At 38.5% G+C, this 20896-nt stretch overlaps 1 protein-coding gene across 1 annotated transcript in view; it reads left to right on the top strand.

Annotated features, from left to right (window-relative positions):
* Nucleotides 1-20896, top strand: part of TG (thyroglobulin) — a 144623-nt gene that overhangs the window by 47944 nt on the left and 75783 nt on the right. The window contains exons 28-37 of the mRNA XM_056485106.1: nt 164-229; nt 902-982; nt 3051-3188; nt 4574-4750; nt 5721-5832; nt 6337-6416; nt 7919-8062; nt 10535-10600; nt 19503-19637; nt 20417-20581. Of these exons, the coding sequence (XP_056341081.1) occupies nt 164-229; nt 902-982; nt 3051-3188; nt 4574-4750; nt 5721-5832; nt 6337-6416; nt 7919-8062; nt 10535-10600; nt 19503-19637; nt 20417-20581 (1164 nt within the window). The remainder of the gene's footprint in view (nt 1-163; nt 230-901; nt 983-3050; nt 3189-4573; nt 4751-5720; nt 5833-6336; nt 6417-7918; nt 8063-10534; nt 10601-19502; nt 19638-20416; nt 20582-20896) is intronic.

Raw genomic sequence — 20896 nt, 5'->3', positions numbered from 1 at the left:
GGACCCAGACCAGCCCTGTGACACCTGGGACCTTCTTCCTTAGACTTTTATATTGTAATGGAGGTGATGCATATTTTAGTGATGTGTTTTCTATGCAATTTCTGAGCATTTAAAAATATGGTTAATTTAAACACCTATTCTAATAAAAGTTTTTATTTACTAGCTTCTCAGTTGATGGAAGAGGCAGAAAGAAATTTCACTACCTTTCAGGAAGTTTACCTGTGGAGAGGTAAGTTATCCCACAGAATTTCTTATGAAAACTTAGGGTGTGGCAGATGTCTGTTCTATAATGGAAATGTCATTGTCACTTCACTTCATGCTATCCAAATTAAGAAACAGCTCAGAAGCCTGTTTTGGCAGGGATGTGCAATCTGAAGTAATTCTTCTACTGCCTGTTTCATGAAATTTGGGTAAATTCTTGTGTCTGAGAACATAATTTATAACTTTAAATACTCTTGAAAATGATATCATGAAGACACCTGTCTTTGTCCCATCATTGTCCAAGTACCATAATAATTTGGCACTTTATGCCTAATTACATAGGTTATGTTTATTAGCAGAGTAACTGTATTTTTCTTCTTCCTGAATCTCACCATGTACGTGGCAGGAAATGATTTGTAATAATGCTTTATGAGTGCACAAAGCCTTCAGAGCTCTGATGCTTAATACAGAGATAAAGACTGTGGATATAATATTTACTTTTGTCATCCAAACACTCCAAAACAATATACAGAGATGGTTTTACTCATTCTTGATTCAACATTTGGAGGAGCTACCAAAGGGATTTTCTTAAGTGGTGCACTTCATGTATTTGTTCAATTTTGGGAACTGAGGATTATCTTTTCTTGTGAAAGAAAGGTAAAGGGAATTACTCTGCTCTTTAATTTCTGTTTAATTCCAGACTCTGACATGGTCACCCGGATGGAAACCTCTGTGTGTGAAGGTGCTGCTTTGAAGGCAAAGGATGATTTTGTGTTATCAGGTACTAGAACAATAGCAGACAGAGCAGGCAACTGAAGAGAGCAGAGAGGGGGTGCAGAATTTAACCAGAAAATATCATATATTGCTGTATATGTGTTCATTATGGTATAGGTATTGTAAAGGCTGGAGGATTTCTCTGAAGTGGGATGATAAAGGATTTGAAAAAGATGTTCAAGATGGCTTTATGATTCTTACCTTGCCAAGCCAGGCTGGAAATGAAAGTGTTAAAATGTTCAATGTGAAGCTTGTTCTTTCAGACTTGCTGAGCTGGAGAGAAACAGGAAATATTATTTGGCTGAGAAAAAAAAATCACATAACACAGGAATGAAATCCTTGGCCTGGGTACCTGGGTATCTTTACTGCTACTGAAAGCACAATTGTAAATATGGGCCATAGAGAATCCCAGGATGAAACTGCAGTCATAAGTGTTTCTTCCATGCATGATGACAGTGAACTTCTCTTAGATCCTTTGTTATTCAAGGGTTTGCTCTTTGTTATATAAAGTCATGTAGAAGTCCAAAATAATTTGTAGGAAGTTACTGGAGCTCACTTGGGCCTTCAGCACCATAATCCTATGAGAAAATGAGCAGTGGAGTTTGCTAAGAGCACCTTGATTCATTTTTAATGAATTTTAATCTTTGCTGAGAAGTCTTAATGAATGTCTGAGCACATGATTTAATATGTGCAAAATCCTAAAAGAAAGCGAATTGCTGATTTTGCCTATAGAATTCAAAAGGAAAGTAAATTAAACTAATTTAAAAAAAACAAAAATGACCATTTGCCTAGCAGAGTTTGGGGTATTTTAAAGTCTGGACTTAAAAAGAGAAAGAAAAATAATGCACTTACTATGGTGGTTGAAATTATCTTGCATTTACCTGCCAAGACATGATGCAGCCCTCAGGGTTCTTCATTTACCTTGCTGGGGCTGATGATATCATTAAAACTTGCAGTTATGCAAGGAATGCAGTTTTCACTCCATCCCTAAATCTTAGTCTTGACACCAGCTGTTTAAGAGAAACTGAAGGTTGGATTTATGACTTGAGAGGTAACAGGAATTATAAGTTACCTTGTTTAGGAAGTCATGAAAACATCTGGGAAAATGTCTACAGAGCTATTATCACTTGATAATCATTTGTAAAACACAGGATAACATATATTTTCTAGTTTCTGATAGAAAATTCAAATCTACAGTGCACTTTCAGCATGTCAGTAGGTGCTTCAGCACTTCAGCAATCATCAGCATGTCTTTACTTCTTGTTTTCATTATTGTCTGATTATTTCACTGCATGAAAGATTAGATAACAAAATGTCTCACAGTTTTGGAATTGGGGATGAGACATGCAAATGACATTTGATAAATAAGAAAGTGTTTATGAAGAAATTTCTTAGAGATCAGTGAAGACTGTCCATTTCTTTTAAGACTGGACCCTTATTTAAGGGGATAAATTTTGAAACAAGAAAATAGCTGTGATTGATTGTTTCAGAGGGAAGTGAGGAGATGTAAATCATTGCATACATGTCTAAAGGTCACAGGCAGGTGACAGAAATGAGTTATTTAATGTGGTCTGTGGGAGCATAAATTCAGAGAAATTAGCTTAAATGACTGAAATAGGTATTAGGCTTGTCAAGAAAACTTTTAAGACTGAGAGGTGTAAAAGCTTCTCAAGGGAATATAAGGAAACTGCTGTACTTTTAATTAACAAAACTACATCAATTGAGGAATTGCAAACATCCTCTGAATCCTCATTCTTCACTGTTATGATATTGTGTTTCATGACAGAGTAGAGTGAACCCTCTAATTTCTAGAATTTCCATCTAATTTTTGGATGTTGGAAATATCTGGCAGTGCTATTTTGTGCAATGCAGCTCAGCAAGGAGACACTGCCTACAGGAGAATCACTGTGGGTGGACAATTCTGTTATTAAAAACAGGCTTTGGTGTATTCTGGCCCTAAAAAATGATTGCAGCTGTTTTACTGTGAAAGGCAGAATTTTATATATAAATAAATTTAATTCATTCCAGATCACAGTTAATTTTTTTGTGGGATTATTTGTTTGTTTGTATCTCAGATTCCACAAAGGATCTTTTCTATCTAATGGACAACAGCCAGATACAAAGTGACCAGAACTCTTCTCTCCCTTACCAGCAGTACTGGATCTTCAGGCAGAAGTACTCAGCTGAGGAAGCTCTGCTGTGGTGTCTCACACGTAAGACATCATGGAGATTCTGTAGGGAATAATAACTAATTAAAATCTTTTCATAGGTGTTATAATAATGATGAGTAGAAGCTTTAGACTTTGGGATTTTTTTTTATTGACAACTCCTAAAATTTTCATGGAAATTGCCAATGGAGCCACCTGTTTCTTCCTTGAAGCCTTTGCCTCCATGGCAGAAAGGGTGCCCATAATTGACCTTCAGGGTGCCCATGATTGACCTTCAGGGTGCCCATAATTCACCTTTAGGGTGCCCATAATTGACCTTCAGGGTGCCCATAATTGACCTTCAGGGTGCCCATAATTCACCTTTAAGGTGCCCATAATTGACCTTCAGGGTGCCCATAATTCACCTTCAGGGTGCCCATAATTCACCTTCAGGGTGCCCATAATTCACCTTCAGAGTGCCCATGATTCACCTTCAGGGTGCCCATACTTTAGGGTGCCCATAATTGACCTTCAGGGTGCCCATAATTGACCTTCAGGGTGCCCCTGCCATGGGCAAGGGAATTCAAAGGTGCAGTTTGGGCAATGCCCTGCTGTTCTTGAAGTGCACCACTCCAAATAGAGAGATGGCAATAGTGGTGAAAGAAGGTAAATGCAGATAATTGGGGTTAATGATAAATTACATTTTAATGTGGTAAATGGAGAGGAGTTTCTAGTTCTACCAGGAAGTCAGAACTAAGAGTACTAAACAGTGCACAAACATCACTGTAAGAGCTCAGCAGAGCTATTCCTGTTTAGAATTAAGCATTGACACAGGATATGTTTACAGGAGCCACTGTCATGGTAATTAAGAAATGGGTTTGACAGCTTTGGTTCTTTTATGAAGGTGTGCTCTTACCCTGGGACAAACTTCAGAACAAATTGCTACATGCAAATGTCTTGAACAGTTGATTCTAGGAAGTTATATTTAATTTTGTGTGATTCTTGAATGCTTCAGAAATATTTTTTGTAAGAAATTTTTAAGACATTGTAGACATTATTGTCCTTTTTATTTGTCAGAGACCATGACTGATGCAGAGTTCTCTTATGATTATAAAATTTGTATATCAGATTTACTAAAAAAGAAAGATCTTTATGAAATAATTAAAGAGAGATCAATACACTGGAGTTATGCTTGTCACAGCTGGGGAATTTATTTTCCCAATTAGCTGTGCTGTAACTCCTCTAATGTGCTCTCCAGGTAAACCTGCTTATCAGTGTCCCTCTTTCTCTTGCACTTTTAATTAATTTAATTAATTAATTTGCATGATTAGTAGGATAAAATTTGAATTCTCACTTTTAGCTGTTTGCTGTTGGATAGCTTTGCTCTGAAAACATGAAATAGAGGGAAAGGAACCTTCCTGTGTGTAACTGTTCATGACTTTGCTTCCCAGGCTGTGCCCAAGAGGAAGAATTTTGTCGAATTGCAGATCTGCAGAATGCCACAGACAAATACTTTGTGTGCACCCTCTATCCAGAGGCACAGATTTGTGACAGCAGCCTCGACCAAATACCAGGAAACTGTGCAACTGTGCTACCCTGGCAGCCACAGAGCCTGTTCCATAAAATAGGCAAGTTCTGGTATTTGCATGTGGAATGTCTGCTCTAACCCTGGTAATGCAAGCTACTGTCTTGGCTCTTGTTTCTGAGATAAAAATCTGCATGTATAAATGAGTTTTGGGATGTGATGGTGCAAGGGCAGTTCAGGCTGTCTGGGATATGGTTTTTCATTTTCAGTTCAGAATGGAAAGGTGTTAACCATGAATTTCACTCTGTCCACCTCAGCCATTCCCAAGTCAGAGAGGCCAAGTGGATCTCAAATTTGTATATCAGTGTTTAGCCTTTTTTATTATATGGGTGAAATTGGAATGTCACTGGAATGTCACAATCAACCATTAAAATTTCTATGGTGCTAAATAATGCAAAATTCGAAACAACTGAGTGTAATTTTTATTTTTTAAAATTATTTTTTAAGCAAATGCAGAGCTATAGACATGAAATTTAACTTTTTCTCCTTGAATACTTGGGAAGTTCAATGTTTATCTCCCAGGGCACGTGTCAGGAAGCTGGACAAACAAGCCTGTTTTCACTGTACAGAAACATGTAATTTTGCTGTAGCAAAAGTAAAGGTCCACTGAACCAAGCCATTTACTCATGTCATTTTGGGGAGCCCAAAGGGCAGCATGGGCTGAATAATGCATGAGCACACTGGAGTTTTCCAGTCTGGAGCTGTATCCCAGTTTAAGGCCTTGTGGAAGGAGTAGCATCAATACAGATCTCAGAAACAAAAGGTCTGGCTGGAAGTCTTTCCTTGCTGGTGTAATTTGATAAGATTTCAGAGACTTCACTTGGTGAATTTTTATTCATATTCAGGCTTAGCAATCAAAATTTTGCTGTAATAACATAAAACTATCTTTTTAATCCACCAGATCTCAGCATAAAAGCATAGACAGGACCCCTAGCATTTGATTACTTGACTAGTATTTGTATATGACAAAGTTAAACTGATTTTTCCAATTTTGTTTTTCTTTTTCCTTCCAGTCACTCTTAAAAGTTCTGTGAAGAGCTTCTACACACGTGTGCCATTCCAGAAAGTGACAGAAATCTCAGTGAGGAATAAGACTGACATGAGCAGAAAAGCTGTTTCAGATGGGTAGGACATGAATGTTCCTTTGTTCTCCCTGGAATTTTAGCCATGTCTGGAATTCCAAGGCCATGTTATGCAGATAAAGGAAATCAGAAGTATGATCCAAGAGTTGCATTGTTTGAGAGTATTTAATGAAGAAAATATAGCATATGGTTTAAAGGAGATTTTTAATTTAGTTATAATTAATAATCTATACAATTATTAATTATATACATGAAAATTATTTCTTATAATGCTACTATTTACTAGTTGACCAGTTAAATCTCTTAGCTATGATACACCAAATCAATTTAGGCTGATATTTTTAGGGCAGATATTAAGATAATGATCTAAATTAGTAGACATAGTCTGGTAGGTGTATACTAATCAAGCCTAATTTCATCTACATAAGGAAAATGTATGGAACTGTGTGTGTATAATGGTTCTTCAGCCTGATTGTGAAAAGCATCTCCACAGGTTCTCAGTTCCAGTGTGTCTAATGACACTGTGGTAATGTGTTTCCTTTCCCAGGTTTTTTGAGTGTGAGCGTTGGTGTGATGCTGACCCCTGTTGCACAGGATTTGGCTTTTTTAATGACTCCCAGCTGTCAGGTATTTCTCTCCTGTTTGCTTTTTTTTTTTTTAATAAATAACTTCAGTCTTCCTTATTTATCCTTCTTTTGCTCTGAAGTGCACTTTAAAAGCCTTTTCAGATCTCATGCCCCTCTCTTCAGCACCTGTTTGAATAACCATAACCATTTCTGGGAATTCAGCCCAATGACATATTCCACATTTCAGAAATTATTTAGAAAACTTCATGAAAATGAGTCCTTAAGAGGCTGCAGTTCCAACAGCAAAAAATTCAAACTGATAAAACTCCATTTTTTTCTCATTCATCAGTCTCTGACTTCTTTGAGTGATTTTTTTTCCCTTTTATATTGTTCCATTTTTTTAAAGCCTAAAGGACTCTGAAACCTAAATATTACTGAAATTAGGTGTATGCAAGCACATAATGTCTGTGGATACTCTGGGGCAGTTTAGCCTTTTGGCTTTCTTGGTTGTCTGACTTTCTGTGCTCCCAGATTTTAGTCTTCTGCTTGAGGAAGAAAATCTTCAGCTGGTGTTTGAAATTGGATACCACCAGCTCAAAGTCAATGAAATAAATTTCAATATGTTATTACAAATTCAGATTTAGGCCACTGAAATATGTAATTTTGGTTTTGATGAATTCATGTGCTAATCAACTCTCCCTGAGGTCATTAGGATGTACTGTTTTTATAATGCATTTTGGAATTCGTAGCACTTCAGAAACACAAATTTTTAATTTTTTTTTTTTTTTTTTTTTTTTTTTTTTTTTTTTTTGTGGAGCAGACTATATTTTCACTTGGCCAGAAATGAGTAGCTTAGGAAATTAATCCAGTTGAGATAAGAATTCATGTGCAAAATAAAAAATAGTTGACAGTTTCCATACCTCCTTAAGATCATATGAAATTTGAAGTTTTAACGAAGTATGAGTTCGAGTTTCTTTAAATACTTCTAAAATAAATAAAAAATGTTAAGGCACCCAACATGCAAATTGGATGCATTTTTAGTTTATCTGATTAATATCTATGACATTTCAAACATCCAGTCTTGGTAGCCCTATAGTCAAGAGAACTTTCAGTTGTGATTTTAACATGAGCTGAAATCTTCAATGAAACTGGGTTTCAAACCCTCCATATTTTTCAGGAACTAAATGACTTACACTCTGGCTTTGACAGAATTTTTATTATGATGTAAGTAGGGGACATGTTTCAACATACATGCAGATTTTTAATTACATTAACATGAAAGGGCTGCTTGCTCAGAGTCCTGACCTTTGCTCAGTGAAATTCTCTGACTTTGGATTATAATGGATTTTAGTGCTGTTACCCACCCTCCCTCACAGTGAATTCATTGGGATTTTTCAGCACTAGTTTCAATCCCTTGGCTCATTTCAGGTATTTCCTTCAATTTCTAAATCAGTTGAATTTCATTTAACACACAGTGGAACTGTGCTGTGTTCTTTTTCCTCACAACACTATCTAGAAAAGGAAAATTCTCCTCATTTCTATAACCACGTGCATCCTTGGCAGGTGGGAGGATCGTGTGTGTGACTCTGAACAGCCTTGGAATCCAGACCTGTGCTGAGGAAACAAAAAGTGCTTGGCACATTTCAAATTGCACTTCACCAGATGCTGGAGTCAAAATACACCCATTTGGCTGGTATCAAAAGCCTGGTAAGTGATGCAGGAGACATGGCCTTTCCAGTGGTTTTCTGCACATTGAAGTTTACTATTTAGCTTCAGTGTATAAAAATGCCAGCTTCCCATTTGCAAGGACCACAATCAGACAAGGCAAACAAGTATGTGCAAAGGAAGGAAAGGTGCAATTTGATATCCATTTTAATAAAAAAGGAATAACAATACCTGAAAAATGCATAATTTAATTTTTTTAGATTCTATCAGAAACTTGTGGCCAATGTCAGAATTCAAATATATTTTGCCTCACTGTGCAGTCCTGGTCAGGAAATCATTCTTTGTTTCTCACTCCTGGGCTTATGGTTTTACCATCCATGTGGATGCATAACCTCAAAAATTTGGGTTTGCTACAGAATTTAAAATTCACTTTTGGTTGTTTTGGTAAAGAAAGGACCAAGACCAAATTCCAAAGTAGACCTGTATTTTTCAAGTAGTAAGAATGCATCAGGTGTTTAAACAGAAGAGCAGTCATGAGATATTGCATTGTTTCCTCGGAGGAATCAAAACCACTCCTAGTCAAGATGGATTTTATTTTCTGTGGGGAAACAAAAACTTCATTGCTTTGTTGAAAACTTTAAATGGGTTTGCAATTTGTCACACTCCTTTTGGGCAGGTCTACTTCTACTTTCTTAAGCTCTGATTTCACATAAGTAAAAGAATAAAGAAAACAATTGCCTGCCTGAGCTTGTCTCCCTTGATGGGAGGACAGCCTGTTCTTGGTCACACAGACACAACTCCAGAGCAGAGACCCCTACTGGGGCAGGTCTGGTGATGTTGACAGAATCAGGGAAAATTTTTGAATAAGGAATATTTTTTTCTGCTTTTATACTCACTTAGTTCTTGCAGAGTAGAGAAGGGCTGATAGCTGAGAGGAGAAGGGGCACAAAGCATGGATATGTATTGTCCAGGGAATGAGATAGAAAGGTAATCAGTTAAAGCTGTGTAGAGATGGGTCAGATATTGTGGCAATACATTGCATTTTACATTAATAAAACTTTCATTCACACTCCAAGTGTCTGAAATATGAACTCAGTGTTGAGTTTTCAAGATTTGCACTGTCCCTATGCCCACAGGGGAAGCTGAGATGCAGACAGGGGTAAGAGTGAGGAAGAGAAGAAGGGTGGAGCCAAGAGGGGACAGCAGACGTGTAGATACACTTCCATGTCTTGGAATTGTTCTCCCCTTGTTGGCAAAGAGCCAAAAGAAATAAAGGCTGTTTCTCCCAGACAGAGGGATGATGAAGAGGAGCCTGGGGTGTATGCAAAGCAGGAAATGGTGAGAAGGACAGTGACATTTCCTTGTGCATCAAGGCAGCTACAGATGTGTTTCCACTGTAACACACAGCAAGGCACAGATGTTTATGCAAATGAAGATATTTACAGACAGAAATTTGTATAGGTTGTGCTGGTGTGTAGAAGGTCTGGGAATCAGGAAAAGGAACATAAAGGTTCAGAGGCTAAAAAGGAAAATGAGTAAAATCTGAAAGAGTGATTTGCTGTAGGCAGGGGGATATTAATACGATACAGGGACTCTGGCTGTATTCCACAGTCTTGTTTGAGGAAGGCACTTCTGTCTCTGTATTTCATAACAGGCTAAGGTGATGTGTGAGCTGTTTGCTGCACAGCTCTGCTCATTAGCAATTTGATTTTACATAGTCAGAGCTGCAGCTCAGTCAAAAAGGAACATAGAGTAGCATTTCAAAGAGTTTGGGATAGGCCCACTCCTTCACTGCTGTGAATGGGAAAACCTCTGAGTTTTTAGAAACATCTATCAGTCACATGCATGGGAAATACATACTGGAAGAAGTTAACAGAAAATCTGATCTGTCTTCATCCTCTGTGGGAATGGTCATTTATTATGTCTTAGTGGAGTATTTATAACTGGTTTGACTAGCCAAAGTGTTTTACAAAATATGAATGCACAGGGGAAATTTCATTTTTTATTATTTGTGCTTACAAATATTTATGGGAAGTATTAACAAATGAGAAGTATTTTTTGTACAGAAATGAATATGAAGTTCTGTGTGTGATGAATTCTTATTTGAACTTCAGTTTGGGAAGCGTTGTGCTGGAAAATGCCTTGTTCCTAATTCATATTTCTGAGAAATTCCAGTTTGCTGGAAGCAGAGAGAATCATGTCTCTCCTGGTGCATGAACCTGAATACAGAGAGGGACATAGAAAAAAACACAGAAATGAGGCATTCATAACTGCACCTCAAAAAGTGTTTGTAGAAATGTTTATAAATACAGAAATTAAGGGAAGTCTGGTTTCATGTACGAGCTCAGAAGGATTAGATAGCAAAGCAGCCTTGCATCCTTACTCTTGGTGTTTGTGGGGAGAAGTTGCAACATCCAGATCCAGGAAGTAATGCTGGAAATATTGAGTGTCAATTGCATTTTGAACCTTCAATTATTATTGTTTTCAACTGTGTTTGTTTTTTTCTGCTTTTAGCTGACTTGAAGAGCACCATTCCCAACCTGTGTCCACCTGTTAGTTTACCTGTCAGGCCAGAAAGTGGTAAGTGTATTTATGAATTGAACCAAAACCAAACAAACCATCCCCCTTCCAAAAAAAAAAAAAAAAAAAAAAAAAAAAAAAAAACAGTAAAAATCCCCTCATTCTCTCCTCATTCTCTATTTTGTACATATTACTGAAAGATACCACTATAATGAAAATGTTCCCTGTGAGGTTAGTCATTTAGATGTTTACTCATTTACTCATTTTCATAAATTGTGTATAATTTAGATGAAAGAACTGTCATGTCCACCATGCTGACCTAATTTCTCACACTTTCTGCTTCATGAGATCACTGAGACACAATATGTGGCAGGACTGATGAAAAAATTTATTATGAGTGTGGATGTCACATCACTTTCCAGATACAATCAATTTTATGGTAATATTGCATGTACTATTTTAGAAGTGGGTGGATCTTCTTAGTAAATGAAACTTTACTGCTGTCATTCAGAGCTTTGTGTCTAATACCCCTAAAAATATATGCAAATTGTCAGCAGCTACAGGCTTCCCTGAAGTGTCCTTTCCAGAAATACACTGCATAGCTGTGAAATGCTGTGTGTAACAGAAAGGGAGAGGGTGGACTGGTTATTAGAAAACTCAATTTAACCCTCCAGTTACACTGAAATTGAGAAGTCTCTTCCATCTCTGCCTTTGATTTTCTGTTTGATCAGAACAAATATTTAATCTGATTGAATTTGCCTTTCTTTAAACCATATGCAACTGAGCATGCAGGAGATTTGATATTTGCAAAGAATTTTCAATACTTAGCTCAGAATTTATTATGATCTATCTTATCATCATGTCCATAACCACCAGTCATGATTAAGTTTGGTCTATTTTTTAGTAGAATTTTTGTTTTTTAAATGATAATTTTAATGCAATAGAAGGAAAACTCTTATCTTTGTAGGTAAGCAGAAATAATTTTTGTGGGAAGCACTTTGAGGAGGTGGTGGGGTAGCCCTGGCATGTAGGTTGGGCAATTCAACTCCTTTGCAAACTGTTTTCCCATGGGAAATGGAAAAAAACTTCACTAAAGCTTTCTTCCTCCCAGACTGAAGTTTGGTAGTAATTTTGTCATTTTCCTTTTATGTTTTTCTTGCTTGCTTAAATTAGGAAAACAGTGACCTAAGCAGCACTTAAGAAAATCAGGAAATTTGGTCTTTCTGCTTTTGACTCTAAAGTCTGCCCAGAACAGCAGTCCCAGAAAGTGAGGTGCTCATCTTTTGTTACAGCCCTGATCTGTCACACCCATTTCCAGGACACCTTTCCAATGCAGAGCAGCCAGGGATGTCTCTGGTTTGCAGAGATCTGCTCAAGCAGCCCAAGCAAGCAGAGCTTCCCTCAAGGATGCAGGATTCTGGGTTGGAGGGGTTGTCCTGGGGACTGACAGTGGTTTGGAGAAGTCCCTTAATTACAGAGCACAGCAAGGCTGGAAGTCAAATTAACACCTGAATATTTCCCAAATATGCAACACTGTTACTCAAACAGTTTATGCACAAGGTTTCCTGGACACTTTGGGGCTCTGACACCACTGGAGCAACACATTCAAAATGCAACTGGACACCAGTGTTCTGCCTCATTTCGATAGCAAAAGTACCAGACTGGTTATTTAGATTATTATCTGGGCTGTGTTGTCAGAGGTTTTAGAAAATTTTCAAAAATATTGTTTCCAAATACTTCATGATTGTGTGTTTAATTAATATGTTCTATAGAAGACTAAAGGTTTTAGAGTTGGGCATCACACAAAAGCTAGCATTTACTGAATCTTTTTGAATTGTGGTAATGCTTGTACATGGGAATAAAAAATTACTGTGGCTGCTCTGTGGTAGCCAGATGGTGAGTGTGAGAAAATGTCACTATTTAAAGGGCACTGCCATGAGTAGATGTGTGTGTGTGTGAATCTAAGCATATCTACACATACAAAAATTATAAATTTTTCCATCGAAAGATCAGAAAAATACTTCAATTTGCATACTTTGCCAGAAGGCTCTGCAAAATCATAAAGTTAATGTTATGCCCAACCTAGAGCCTGAGATAACTGGAGCTCTATTAAGGCCTACTTTAATCAGAAGTTAATGCTTTGACTGCCTCATTTCCTAGTCCAGTTTGCAATGCTCAGGACAGAGTGCCCAGCACTTTGCTTCCTCCCATGTGCAGCCAGGATGCTGCTCCATTCAAAATCTGTGGTGTTTGCAGCCCCAGGGTGCTGTGAAGAAGCTCAGATGAGCAGACTTATTTTCAGGCTGGTGGGAAGAAGATGCTTTGCCTGTTTTACTCATTGTTCTTCTCAAGAGAGAGGGTAGAGGCATTGTAGGACCATAAAACAACAGAAAGATTTAAACAAGAAGCATTTTTACAAGTACCTGGATAGCAAAAGGAAGGGTAGGAGAAATGTGGGGCTGCTGAACGGGGCAGGAGACCTGATGAAAAGGAGATGGAAAAGAACAAGGTGCCTTCTTCACCTCAGTCTTTCCTGGCAAGTCCAGCCTTCAGGATATCCAGACCAGGACAAAGACTGCAGCAAGGAACTTTCAGCCTTAGAGAAGGAGGATCAGGACAGGACCAAGCTGGACACACAAAGCCAGGAATGCAGAGGGAGCTGGTTAATGTCATTCTGAGGCCACTCTCAAATACCTTTGGAGGTGACAGGTCAGATGATATTTATTTTCCTTCTGTTCCCTGGTCTGGCTTTTGAAGAAGTTCATTGGCAGTAATCACCATAAAATGTCTACACCGTTGAATCTGCAATGACAAAAATAATTTTCAGGAGAAACTTTTCATGTCTTGTCATAGAGCAGCCTGCAGCCACTAGGGAGATGCAAGAAAAGACCCTCCCTATGTAAGACCAGTCCTGGGAGAGACACAGCACAAGGAGAGGGTCAGGGCTCTTCCTGTTCTTTGTCCTGTGCCAGAACGTTCATCCAGCAGCCCATTGCAGCCCTGTGATTTCTCTCAAAAGCCTGAGGCTCCAGTGGGCTTTTCCCAAATTACTGCCCCTGCAAACAGCACTGCTGTGTGTTCCTAACATTCACTAGATACCCATTAGCCAGTGAAAAAGGGGAATTATGCTCTGTAGTTCCTGCAGCCCATTACTCTCTAGCAGGAGGGAGGTGAACAGCACAATGTCTTTTACCTGAGTTCTCATTGATTTGTTGTTGCTTCAGCAAGTTTTGCCTACTTGCAAAAGCCTTTTTGCTACGAGGCTAAAGTCTCTAGGTCAGCTCATCTCCAGCTGTAGTGTGTTTAACTGAATGTATGGTTTTCATATTTAACTGCATGAATACTTCAATTTGCTTCTGTACATCTATTGCACGGAGCAGAGCATGCTGCTGCTGTCTGTTGTGATTTCCACATGGTTGCTGTGATCTGAGAAGTGGTGCTTGAAGAATTGATAGCCTGAACTCACTGGGAAAGTATGACTTGTTACCTTTGGAGCATTTTTTCCCCTGTAGAAGTTCATGTGCTGTGATGACACTGTGTGGAACCATCTGTGGGGAGTTTCAGGTATAATCTGTGACCTTTAACCATGGGAAAACAGATGTTATTCAAGACTGCCCATGCTGAAGGTGCTCATATGTCATCCTTCAGACTTGGTTTACTTAGGCTGGTATTTAAATAACAAATCTGCTCAGTTCTGTGAACGTGATAGACTGTCTTAGAAAAAGAAAACAGCCAGGTCTCATAATTAGGTTTGAGATGGAACTTCCTGCAGCCAGCTGTAAGCTAGGCGAGATAAGAAAATGGTTTTTTAAATTATATAATTTTGTTTTGTTATTTTCCAAATATGAAACACTGTTACTCAAACAGTTTATGCACAAGGGTTTGAGTACGGGAAATTTTTGTGTTTGCAAATTAGTCTGAAAGAAGCAAAATTATCCATGAGCCATATTATCTGAATTTATAGAAGGAATATTTGTGCTTAAAGCAGACTGGAGAGCCTGACAACACTGCTGTGTGTGTGGGAGGAGCAATCCTGATGACTTTTGACTTTGTTGGCAAGATTCATTAATTGTATATAGTAACTATCGAAACTTTAATGAATATTTTCTTTTTCAGTTCTAACTAGAACATGTCTATCTATCTTAGATTTGGCCCTAACAGGGTGGTTCCTGCATGGCCCTGTGGATTATGTACAGACCATGTGGGCTCTGCTCCCACTCCATGCAAATCCAGTAATTAATTGAAAAACCACCCAGGCTTCCTGCTCCTGCCTCCTATGATCCCCTACTGATTTACAGTCATTCCCTTGAGGCAGGGCTGAGCAGAGCAGTGGCCACAGGATATTCCAACATGGGAATAAATTTCCCAGGGGGCTGTGTCTGTACATGGGGCATTTCCATTCTCGAGAGAGATGCTGGTGGGAATAAAAGTGCTGATGTAGCTGACTTTGGTGATTAATAGTATCATTTATCTTCCTGTTTTCCCACAATGTTGAGTATTTTTCAGAGACATCTTTGGTGTGAAACAAAGCCTTATTTTATCCATTTTTGGGAAGTGATTTACCATGCCCTCACACAGCGAATTTCATGTCTGATGTGGAATTACTCTATCTTTGGTCTTAAGTTTGGTTTTTATTGTTTGTAAACATGAGGATTTTAGCCTTTTGAAAACAGCTTATTTTAAACCTGGATAAATACCTAGTGCATTTTTAATATCCCCTTACTATATCATTTGCTATAATTAAACCCCCTGAAGGAGACAGAAAGCTTATATTTAACAGGAACATAGTGAGATTGCTCCCTGCTAAAGGCCATAAATACTCAGTTGTTATTTTTGAGACTTGTCTGAGGTGTGATTACAGTTATTATGCAGCATTTTAAAGAAAATCACTCATTTTGAATTATACAAATCTCAATGGATCAACAAAAAAGAAAAGTAGTTATATTTTAGGAAGTGTATATTTTCTTCAGGTCCACTCTGAGTTGCTAATTTCCTGGCTTTGAAGATTGTTGGTGTACAGACAGGTTAGCAGTCTGTTGGAAATACCTCTGAAAACTAGGAATATAAAGCAGTGAGTTCAGTCTGTAAGCATGCTTTAGGTTTGAGTCAGAGCTATTAAATATGGCTCACAAATTTCAGAATTAAGATCAAAATTTGTCTTTCAAACATAAATCAGGCATGCTGAACCCAGATGTCTGATTTGTGTACCTCCTTAACCTTGTATTGTCCTCCTCAACTTCACAAGTTTTCTTTTAAGTTTAACTTGTTATCTTAATGCACTTCTGTATCTCTGTTTCCTTATATCAAGTGTTAAACTCATAATTGATGCCTCTTTTCTTCCACTGAAGTCAGTGATGAAACTTTTGTTGACTTTATGGCAAGGATTTTATAATCTCATTGCCAGGAAATCTATTCCAGTCTTGTGATCTTGTGACTGGAGTGGGAACAGAGTAAGGCCAGCATGAGTCTTTTTGCAAATCCAATCTTAAACCTTGCCTACCCAAACAGGAACATCTGGAGGAGAGAGGCTCTCTATATGGGACATCTATAATTTTGCAGTAATGGTTACAGGGATTCAGAGGGCTGTAATTATCCAATGAAAGCCTTTGCCAAAATGTAGGTTGGAAGGTCAGCTCCTAACCTATATATAAATCAGAAAAGTCCTCCAGCCCATCAGGTGCACTGTGCTCTGCCAGTGGCACAGGACCACTCTTGGCTCTGCCTTGTGGGAGCAGTTTCTGTATGAGGCAAGCTCAGATCAGCCATGGAAAGTTGTGTTTTACTCATGGAATGAAGTGTGCATGGCTCTGGGCATTGCTGCAGCTGCTTTCAGGAGAAGGGAAGAGCCAACTAATATCCAAAATCTCTTTGGGAGCTTAGTGCTGGCTGTCAGTGTCCACTGTGCTGCCATGCACAGCTCTGGGCTAAAGAGTTAAAATAAGCATTAATGTTTCTGTGTCTCTCTGCATCTGGGGTCAGCTGGGCAGAAAAGGGAACAGGAAAAAAACTGGGAGTCTCAACATTTACATCTGACCTGAGATCATGAATGCTTCATCCAGGATGGAGGATGATAAAAACCCAACAACCTAAACCCCAACCCAACCCAAAGACCCTCCCACGTGGGAGGTGGCCAGGGTCACTTCTGTGAGATCTGGGGCAATGAATAATCAGTTTAGATAGGAATGTGTGAGCTATGGATGTTTGCATCATGAGTGGTCACTCTTCCATGCCCAGAACGGGCTGCAAAGTGCCCAGTGTATATAAAAGGTGTGCTCCTGACTTGACTCTATCCCACATAAAGGAGCAAAATAAATTTCTAATGTAGAAGTAGAAAGTTTAGCTCATGAAGTAAGTATAGGGAGCAAAATGCAAACATCAGAGATGTATATCCAATTTTTTTTTTTTTTTTGTGGATTCATTTTAAATTTCCTTCCTGAGAGAGCAAGGATCCCTGTGAATGTTTGACCTGTGGGAAATGGAGACAAATGAGGATGATGAGACTTGCCCAAGGTCACTTGGTGAGTTAGGGATGCTATGGAAATAGAGTCTGGGGAAATATCTTCCAAAACCACTGGTGCACCCAGACTTTTTGTGTTACAGTGGAATCAGGACAAGACTCTCTTTTGAAAGAAGCACAGCTGGTAATTTGAAGCTTTTTGTTTAAACCTAGAGAGATTTTACTTGTTCCAGTAGTACTCAGCTGCTGGTACTGTAGAGAGCGCAGGATGGCAACCTTGGTCTTAGGTACAAACAAATTTTACATATAGATAAAAGAAATCTTTTCTTGTTCTTCAGAAAAAAAAAATCAAACACAAACTGAAAACATAAATTGGTAAGATTCAATCTAGAAAAATAAGACCTGGGGGATCTAGTAAAGTAGGCAGAAAATCTCAGGAGAGGATGTAATTCTCTATCACTTAAAACTGATGTCTATTTTTAAGTATCTTTCTAAATAAGTGCCACAAACTGTCACCCTAGATGTAGAGCCTGAAGTTTCCTAACTTAGGTCATGTAACAGCTCATAGTGGATGTTTTTAAAAAAGAGAAGCCATTGACAGTATGAAAAATGGTCATTTCCACGTGGCTAAAATCACTCTGTTCCTCTAAAAAAAACTGAATCATCAGTCCTTAAGGGGAAAAAAAAATCCAGTGCAGTGAGTCTGTTGCACAAGCCAAGCTGTGACTGCAGGGTCACTGCTGCTGACTCATTCAGATCCCCTCTGAAGGCAGCACTGGTGATGACCTTGCCTCTCTGTGACTCAAGTTAGCTTGGGGTGTTAACATAAAACAGGGCAACACCAAATAACCTTCATTTCTACTTAGCTGGAGACTTTCAGCCTCTCTCTTAGAAAAGTTGCTCACAACTATAAGAGGAATGGAATGATTTTTGTTGTAAAGGACCTGTGGAGCCCAGTCCTGCTTTCTTGCCTCTAGTTCAAAACCTGAACTTTGTGAAGTTCCATGGAATAGAGAAGGTCATTTCATCATGACTTCATCAGATGTTTTATTCAGCAAGGGGCATGGCAAAGGAACCCAGCCCTAGCAAAACAACCTTGGTAGTGGTGGCAGCACATCAGTTTCTGTCCTTCATGAGGTAACTCATGCTTGAGGGAAGGATTTACCCTGCAAAAGAAAAGACTTTTTGCATCACTGTAGAGCCCTGAATTGTGGCAGTTACTCTGTGTTGTCATGAATTATAGAACAATTATGGAATTGAATTTAGTCACTGGGAAGGATGCAGCCAGCCTTGTCTGTGGTGTGTTTGGGGTCTTGGGTTTTCATAACTGGACAAGTGGGTCAACACCAGGACTTTGAAGCTGATTGTATGGACCCCAGACCTCAGCCTCAGGTCTGTTGAGTTGCTGTGGTCAAACTGAATTTCCGTGAGAGGAGGAGAAAGGAAACTTTGGCCATCTTTGACAGATTTCTCAGTAGAATAAAAGAAATGTTTAATGAAATGACAGGTCATGACTTTTGCATCTGTGGGGTCAATGAACTCAAGGGCAAAATCTGCTCACTAGGAATAGCAAAGGAACAGCTGACTGCTCTGTCCTCACCCTACAATTACAGGGAGAGGGCAACACCAACCTGCTCTTTAGGACTCAGTGGCCACAGCAGGGCCTTTTGCTTTTAAAGCATATTGAACTTCTGAAAGGAACTAAAATAATTAAAGGCCCATCCTGTCCCAATCCCTTTTTTTTTTTTTTTGTGTGTGCAAAATTGAGAGTTCTCAGATATTTTTATCTGTTTGTGTATGAGAAAAGAATGTTTGTGGTATTTTTTAAAATATAGTTTGAGACAGAAGGACAATTCTTGAGGAATACCATAGTTAGTAAATATGTGTATATGCATGCTCACACAGGTGCATGGGTGTTAAATGTATATATGGGAATATACATATATGTAATACACATGATGATACTTACACATATGCACATATTTGTGTATATATATGCCTATGAAATCAAGTGAAATCTTAATTATGTAGCAGTTACATGACATTAAAACTGTTCATAGGATTTACTATAATTCTGTGCACCAAATCAAGTTAAAATTGCAAAATTAACCTGCATTTACTTTCCAAGAAATTAGTGGCTGTACCTGTTCAAGAACTTATGTGCAAGCATTGTAACCCATGCCCTTTAATGTAATTAGGGCTGTTCAGAAACCTTTTATTTAAATCAGTTTGATTTATCTTCAAATCTGGATAAAGCTGCTCTGGATTTGCCTATTTCTTTACTAAATACCTTTGTAAACCAATTAATACCTGACCTCTGAACATGGGATTTGACTTTCAAGTCAATCGAAGTCCTTTGAATATTTAATTTATTCTCAGTTGATGCAAAGGAAGATGACACTTGTTCATTGAGGAACTCCCCAATGCTTTTAACTCTATATTAGTTTCCTCTGAATTTTTTACTGCTCCTTGTAGCCATATTATTTTTTATGGTTCATTTTACAGAGTATGTGGATGCATGGCAACCCTTAAATGTGTCATCTGTTCTCATGGATTCATCCATCTCCAACTTTGAAATTGTGCATGTTAGCAGAGATATATCCAATTACTTCTCCACTGCCAGAGATTTTTGCCTATCTGGTAAGAAATGATGATTCACAGCATTACAGAAAATACTGACTTGTGAGCCTGAAAACCAAGAACAGCTCTCCTGCTTCTGGCATAGATACACTGATTTTGTTTATAAAACTATCCCAGTGTTTCCTGGTCTGAGAGGGGGTTCTGAAGTGGTTTAGCTAAAGAGAGATGCAATAGATATAAAACACTGTACAGTATTAATTATTTAATTATTTATTATAATTATAATTATAATTATTTTATTAACTAATTAAAGCAATGATGTCTTGTTTTTCTGAAAAGCCACTGCCATTTTCTGAACCCACCTGCCATTACCTAAAGCAACCTCTGGCAGTGGTAGTTAACAGCAAAGAGAATTGCTTTAATCTACAGCCTGACTAGGCAGAAAAGAGACCTTTAATTTCACATGACTGGGAAATCCTCAATGCCAGAGTGGTAGAAATAAGGGAAAGTTCCCACTTACTCACTGGGGACTGTTGGAGTTCAGATGAGGTTATCAGCACTTTATAAGATGATGTTTGTCTCCTTCTAAGACTTGTGATAATTGTTCTTCTCCTGCATTATTCCATTTTAAAGCAAATATAACATTCTGTCCTTTGTCTATTTGGAGAATATTCTGGTCATTTGAGGACATTTATGTCCCATTACTCTGAATTACTTCATATCCTTGTTGCTTCACCTGTTGTAAAACTTTTCTTTTAAGAACAGTGCAACACTGTCATGCAAAATACTGTGAGAACACATTTTTACCTGCTCTTTTTTCTTCATGTTTCACCTCACAGCTTGTTCAAAGAACCAGTCCTGTGCAGTGGTCACACTGGAAACCCAGCCTTCAGCCATAAGGTGCATTTTGTACCCTGACACACAGGTGTGCACACATGGCCTGCTGGGGCACAGCTGCTGGGTTTTGCTCAAAGAACCTGCTGCCTACATCTACAGGAGACAAGGTGAGAGCAGGGCAAAGCTGTGGAGGAAGGGTGGAAGCTGGGGTGGCCTGAGCACAGTTCTTGTGAATGCAGGATGAGGAATTCCTCACCTCACAGAGTGTGCATGTCTCCTGGACACTTGTCCATGGCTGTTTCAGAGGAGTTGCAGACAAGAGGATGGGAAAAATGTCCCCAAGTACTGTTTAAAAATGTATGGAAAGGTAGTGTTACCCTCTGGAGTTGAAGCAGGCATTTCAGAGGAAGTCTAGTTTATAAAATATATTTTGAAAGTGCAGAATAGTAAAACCAAACAACAACAGTAATGCAAGTCCAGCT

Source organism: Oenanthe melanoleuca, chromosome 2, assembly GCF_029582105.1.
Source record: "Oenanthe melanoleuca isolate GR-GAL-2019-014 chromosome 2, OMel1.0, whole genome shotgun sequence".
Classification (NCBI taxonomy): domain Eukaryota; kingdom Metazoa; phylum Chordata; class Aves; order Passeriformes; family Muscicapidae; genus Oenanthe; species Oenanthe melanoleuca.
The sequence above is the reverse complement of the archived record's forward strand: the minus strand, read 5'-3'. Positions and strand labels throughout refer to the sequence as shown.